At 52.1% G+C, this 6,266-nt stretch overlaps 1 protein-coding gene across 1 annotated transcript; it reads left to right on the top strand.

Annotated features, from left to right (window-relative positions):
* Nucleotides 1-756: 756 nt before the first annotated feature.
* LOC119310109 lies at nucleotides 757-2,032 on the top strand. The gene is made up of 2 exons (XM_037585951.1): nucleotides 757-1,132; nucleotides 1,231-2,032. The coding sequence occupies exons 1-2, from the start codon at nucleotides 947-949 to the stop codon at nucleotides 1,714-1,716; spliced, it is 672 nt and encodes a 223-aa protein (XP_037441848.1). The 5' UTR covers nucleotides 757-946; the 3' UTR covers nucleotides 1,717-2,032.
* Nucleotides 2,033-6,266: the final 4,234 nt, after the last annotated feature.

Raw genomic sequence — 6,266 nt, 5'->3', positions numbered from 1 at the left:
AAGTGGTGGCAATTCCCATGGGCACACCGTTCGCTCCCATGGACCCTCTTCAGGGAACGACACAATCATTTCCTCCCATACAACATCCTGAGCGAAAGACCTCATGTGTAGCATGCACACTCCCCTATGATGTAGCATGACATTTACTGAAAGCATATATGGCAACTTCTCAGGACAATTCGTCATGCTGCAACATGGCAATTCCTGAATATGTGGGGAACTTCCCCTTCTCTTAGCCCACCACTTTTTTCTACTACAGCATGACAAATTCCGGAAACACATGATAATTTTCTCGGTTGTTGTATGACAAATTATTCTACTATAGCATGGCATTGATTTTTCTTAGCATGACAAATTTCTCTGTAATATTGTATCAAATAGCTCTGTTATAGCATGACAATTCTATTGTGTAAAAAAAAACATGACAATTCCAGAAATGTTCCCTGAGAGTTTTTGTTAGGGAAAGCTCTCTCATGACGCCGTTATCTCGAATGAGCCTACCGGAAAGAACGATCGTTCGCGACAGAAACCCCAGGGAGGACACGTTCTCTCCCTACTGGAGTCCTATATAAAAATGATGATTGCATCCAAATTGAGAAAAATATTAAAAAGAAAACTTGGTCAATGTCTAGTACACTGTCGAGCTCGAATATTTGTTACTTAGCCTTGAACCCGAAGGATTATAAACCCTCCATCTAGCTACGGACCTCCGATACAATGGAGAGCCTACACTCCTTTTAAGTTGCGGGGCGCTTGTCATGCGCGTCCACATCGATCCCCGCTCAGCCGAAGAAAAACCCATCCGCCGGCCACGGCGACAAGATCCCATTTATACGCACCGCTCGCTCGCTCGCTCTTCACCAGAGGAGAGGCCACATACATATCGCATGCGCGTTGCACAAGCAACTCGACCAGATCGATCGATCCCTTGCAGTTGGCTGGAGCAATGCCTTGCTTGGCGCACGACCGCCACCCCAGGCCCCCGGCCACTAACCACTGCAAGTCCCTCTCCTGCCTCATCAGGGAGACGTACGCGCACTGCCATGTCCCCTGCATCGGGATCGCCGGCGCCGGGTGGAGCTCCGGCGACGACAGCGACGACGACGACGATGACATGCTCGATACCAAACAGGTAACGGCAGAGCATGATATAGTCATGTTCTTGATCGATTTACTTGGGGAGGTCATGAGTAACAGCAGAGTAATATATATCTTGCGTTGATGCTGCAGGTGATACTCAACGAGATTAGGAACCGGCAGCTGAGGAAGGAGTCGAGGTGCAGCGCGGACTCGCCGGCTCTGTCCAGCGCCTTCATCTGGTTCTTCACCCCGCTCGATCCGAGGAGCGTTCTGGAGAAGGTCTCGAGCCCTGAGAAGTGCGTCGTGGCGGGGGAGGAGAAGGAAGAGGCGGAGGGGGAGGCGGGCAGCGACGCCGGCGACGTGGAGAGCGAGGCGTACTTCTCGGTGAAGAGCTTCTTCACGCGCAGCACGAGCCGGGCGGCGACCGTGGCGTCGCTGACGGACATGGACCCGCCGGCGACGTGGGATGGCTTCCGGGACTGCGAGGGGTGGCCGTTCGGGCTGTGCCGCCGCCCCGCCGTGCCGCCGCTGCCCAGCACACCGGCCGACTCGTGGAAATGGCGCAAGCAGAGCAGCGGCCGCAGCCTCGCCGCGAGCCCGCGTCCTGCTCACAGTGACAAGATCACAACGAGTTGAGCGGCGGCGCCGCCATTAACAAGCAAGAACATTATAATTGAACCGCCCGTGTGTTAGCAGACACACCGACCTGCTTAGAATGGGGTAGTAATTTTCATGTGCTCATCGGTATTTCGTTCAACCTTGCACTAAATACCGGGGAGCACACCAAGATTACATCCAATCTATACAGGGTACGAGATGTGCGAGAGTGCTGCTGTGGTCTTGCTGTTCTTCTCCTTGAAGAATTTGTCCGCGTAATCGTAATCCCAGTAACTGAGATGCACGTGCTTTCTGATTTTCAGAGCTGCATCAATCATGATATACTTTTACTGTACACAAATACTCTCTCCGTTCCTAAATACTCCCTCCGTCCCAAAATAAGCGTCTTGACCTTAGTACAATTTTATACTAAAGTTAGTACAAAGTTGAGACACTTATTTTGGGACGGAGAGAGTATAAGTCTTTTCAGAAATTTCACTACGGACTACATACGGAGCAAAATGAGTGAATCTACACTCTAAAATGAGTAAATTGCTGAAAGCCACCACATTTGTGGCACAAATACTGCAAAACCACCACTTTTGTCAAAATTTTTAAAAAACCACCACTTCCTCGGCAAGTGAGTAACAAAAAGCACTAAACGTGTTGTGAGCCGCGACTAAGTGAAAAACTGACATGCCTGGCCCACATGTCAGGCTGACTTGGCAAAGAATAAACAGTAGAGAGGTGACTAAGCTCTGGCATTTCGTCGAGTACTTCGTGTGCACACACAACACCTACTCCATCGGTCCAGCTCTTCTCCGGCGATGTTGCCCTTCCGTCTGCACCCCGACGAGCTCCGCCCCTCCTCTGCGCGCGGCGAGCCTCGACGCCGCCACTCGCCCACGCCATGGCCGCCCACCAAGACCCGCTGGTCGACGCCGGGCACAGCAGCTCGTGCCCTCCTCCGGCAGTGCCGTGCACCGCCTCCCTGCAGCGTCATGTGGTGGCGGATCGATTGTTGCAGGCAGAAAAGGGACGCAGAAGCAAGTGGATCGAACGAATCGGGAGCCGCGGCGTCGACCTGCTGCTGGCCAGGGCAGATCGATTCGTCTGCGTACGGCCATGCTACGGGCGACTCTGGCGGCAGGCTCCCGCCTCGCCATCGACCTCCCCCGCCTCCCTACTCTCGGGATCCGGCTGTTCCCCACATCGTCGGAGTCCAAGTCACCGCCGCTCCAGGAGCCGTCCTGCGCGACATCATCCCGCGCGAGGAGATGCTCCACCCGAGCCGCTCGCCAGCATCTCGCAGTTGGGTACGGCCGCGTCCGCCGCCGCCAGTCGTCGAGGAGCGCCCCCTAGCTCCGCCGTCCTGCAGCAGCATCGAGCTCAAGCCGCCGGCGGATAGGAAGAGGGAGAGAGGGAAGAGAGATGTGAGGAGGAAGACGGAGGTGTGGGGCTGACATGTGGGCCCTTTGCCATGTCAGCATATTATCCATCTAGGCATGCCAAATTAGCCTGACATGTGGGGCCAACACGTCAGGTCCGCTGTTAGACGCGTCTCAGTTTCAAATTAGTGCAATTTATTACTCACTTGCCGCAGAGTCGGTAGTTTTTTACGATTTTTGGCAAAAGCGGTGGTTTTGGAGTACTCTAGCCACAAATATGGTGGCTTTGAGCAATTTACTCCTCTAAAGTATGTCTATATACATCCATATGCAGTCCGTAATGGAATCTCTAAAAAGACTTATATTTTAAAACGGAGGGAGTATAAGATTAAGATGTTTTGGATATTTCGGTATGGACTTATGTCTCTATACGAACTGAAATGAGTGAACGAACACATTAAAGACGGTATACATCTGATTAAGAAAAAGTTAAAAACATCTTATATTTATAAACAAAGGGAGTAGTACTTGTTAGTTTAGTTGTGGTCCCTGATGTTTCAGAACAGCAGAAATGGAAAATGGGACACCTTTGTTGCGTATCTGTTCGGCACTCCTCGTGCTGTTTCTTCTTCTGTGAATATCTTTCTACCCAAGCAGTTTTTTGCTCCACTCGCACGAGGCAAAGAGCTGAAGACAGAATTTTGCAGCACCGAATATATAAAAGGCATGACTAAAGTGAAGCGGGAGCGCACACACGCACGGCTTGTCAAAATGACATGACACGACCAAAGGGGAAAGAGAACCGGATGCCAAAGCATTGGCGTCCGCTGAGCCGCTGGGAGGGACCGGCCGAGCACTCGGGCGCTCCACTGCGGTCGACATTGTCGACAACGCTGCAGCCTACGGCCATGATGTCTTCGATTGTGATCCGTGATATACTCTACTCGGCACCAATTCTGCGCGAACCGATACGGCATGGCACAGAATTCAGAGACGCGGATAATGTGTGGGACTGTGCGTAAGTCAGAGAGCCGACGGCCACAGCTTTGATGGCAGAGCACTTGAGGCTTCAGTCAAGGAGTGCTTTAAACGAGTGGTAGGACAGTCGGAGATCAAGCAGCCCTGGTTACGGTATGACATGAGATGAGATGATCCTCGAATTGGAGGCTTTCAATAAAGATACGGTAGTCAACAAACATGAGATGATCCTTGAATTGGAGGCTTTCAATAAAGTACGTACCTCCCGGGCAATGATGAGCGGCCTTACCAAGGCTTGCAAATTAGAACGAAAACTTAACTTCAGCGAGGGAAAGGTCACCGATATCTTAATTCCAGATAGTGCTACGTGGGTGAGAGGGGGCGTGGGACAGCTGGGGTAGACGACGATAGAAGCACGTCCTAGGATGTAGAAATATGAAAAAAAATAAATAGAAACGGTTTTGCTACAGCCTAAGACATCATATCCGGGTCCAGTCGCTCCCGCGGGTACTGATCGAACAACCCTTAAATTTTATTCTCTGCATCCGAGTACCTCATACTTCAAATCTTAAATCCATACAAACCATGTAAAATAGTAAAACCTACCTGCTACGTAGTTCAACTAAAACCTATCATACCCTACTCTTCGTCCGAGATGTCCACAATCTCCATGCCCGGTTCTGCGTACATGGGCGGCAGCCGCAACTCCGGCTCCAGCGCGTCGGCCTTCGCCTCCTACTCCACCTCTAGTTCGGCGAAAAGCGGACCGGTCTCCGATCGTTCTTGCCGGATGAACCACCGGTTGGCCTCCACATAGGCCTCGTTCTGGATGGACTCCAGGATAGCGGTCTGCTTCGCCATCTCCGCTGATTGGACGAGCTCGAACTCCGCCATGGCGCCCTCCATGGAGAAGACCGCAACCGGTTGTGGCTCCTCCTCCGTCTCTTCCGCGTCCTTCCTCATCGGATTTGCCCCCTCCATGGGCTCCGGCTGCTGCTCCCCTCCTCCTCCTCCTCCTCCGGCTCTAGCAAGTCCGGAGGTATGCCCGGATATCCTCAAGCATCTGGAAATGCCTCTCCGACGTTAGCATAGCGTAGGTGGTCTTCTTTTGCCAGGCCATGGGGGAGGCGGACGGCAAGGGAACAGGAAGGTAAAGAGGGAGAGAAGTGCATGGGCTCGGGCTAGAGGCGCAGAGAGGGGGGATGGATGTCGCTCGGCTTAAATACGCAGACCTTGGCCCTCTGGCGGCGAGCCGGAGCAGCGTCACGCGGCGTTCACACCCCCACCGGAGGAGATGCCGGTCAGCCCAGGCATTTGAGGTCGGTTTGAGGCACCCGTGTAGGTAAGTGTTTTTGACCGGTAAGTGACCGGGCCACCCGCTCGGGCGTTTGAGATCGGTTTGAGCCGTCCGACTGTAGATGCTCTAAGTATTGCACATCTAGATCCTATGTCATTGGTTTTACGCGAAGATTCATGTGGCTATTTTTTTAATGTTTGATTGAGTCACTTATGTGTAATAATTAGGGCACATCTTGTGTAGTAGTGAAAAACTCCCCTAGCGAAGAACCTAGGGTTTGCATGTCCTCCGGCGGCCGCCGTCGAGAGTCTACTTTCTCCTTGTGATCTGCCCTAGCTCTCCCTCACTGCCACTCGGGCTGATCCAGGAGGCTTCTAGTCCCCTTATCCGGCCTTGCTAACATAGGGTAAGGGTTTTCACAGATTCTCTATAGTTGCCTTGGGCGACGCGGGAGGATCAAGCAGTTTGGCCAAGAGAGATCAGGTGGAAGATCTACTGGGACGGCTAAGCCTGGAAGAAGAAGAACATGAAATTTTCTTTCGAGAAGAGGGAATCGCCGAACCGCCGTCAGTTTTCAAGTGGTGATGGAGTCAAATCCAGCAGATATCGGGTAGGGGGTCCCGAGCTAGTAGTCTTGGCACGATGGTAGCAAGGACACGGGAGTTTACCCAGGTTCGGGCCATCTTGAAGAGGTAATACCCTACGTCCTGCTATATTGATTTTAAGGGGGTACAGAGTATAGGTGATCTACCACGAGATCGTGTGTGTATGAGTTGTCTTCTAAGGCCCTCACCCTCAGTTTATATAGATACCTGGGGTGCCTGGGGTTTACATAGGTCGGTTGCATCTAAGGGCAATCATGCCAAAGACTACCTCTAAATATTTGGAGTACACGTAAGTCTTTGAAATGTTCCATCTTGGCTCTC

This window comes from Triticum dicoccoides, chromosome 5B, assembly GCF_002162155.2.
Source record: "Triticum dicoccoides isolate Atlit2015 ecotype Zavitan chromosome 5B, WEW_v2.0, whole genome shotgun sequence".
Lineage (NCBI taxonomy): Eukaryota > Viridiplantae > Streptophyta > Magnoliopsida > Poales > Poaceae > Triticum > Triticum dicoccoides.
The sequence above is the reverse complement of the archived record's forward strand: the minus strand, read 5'-3'. Positions and strand labels throughout refer to the sequence as shown.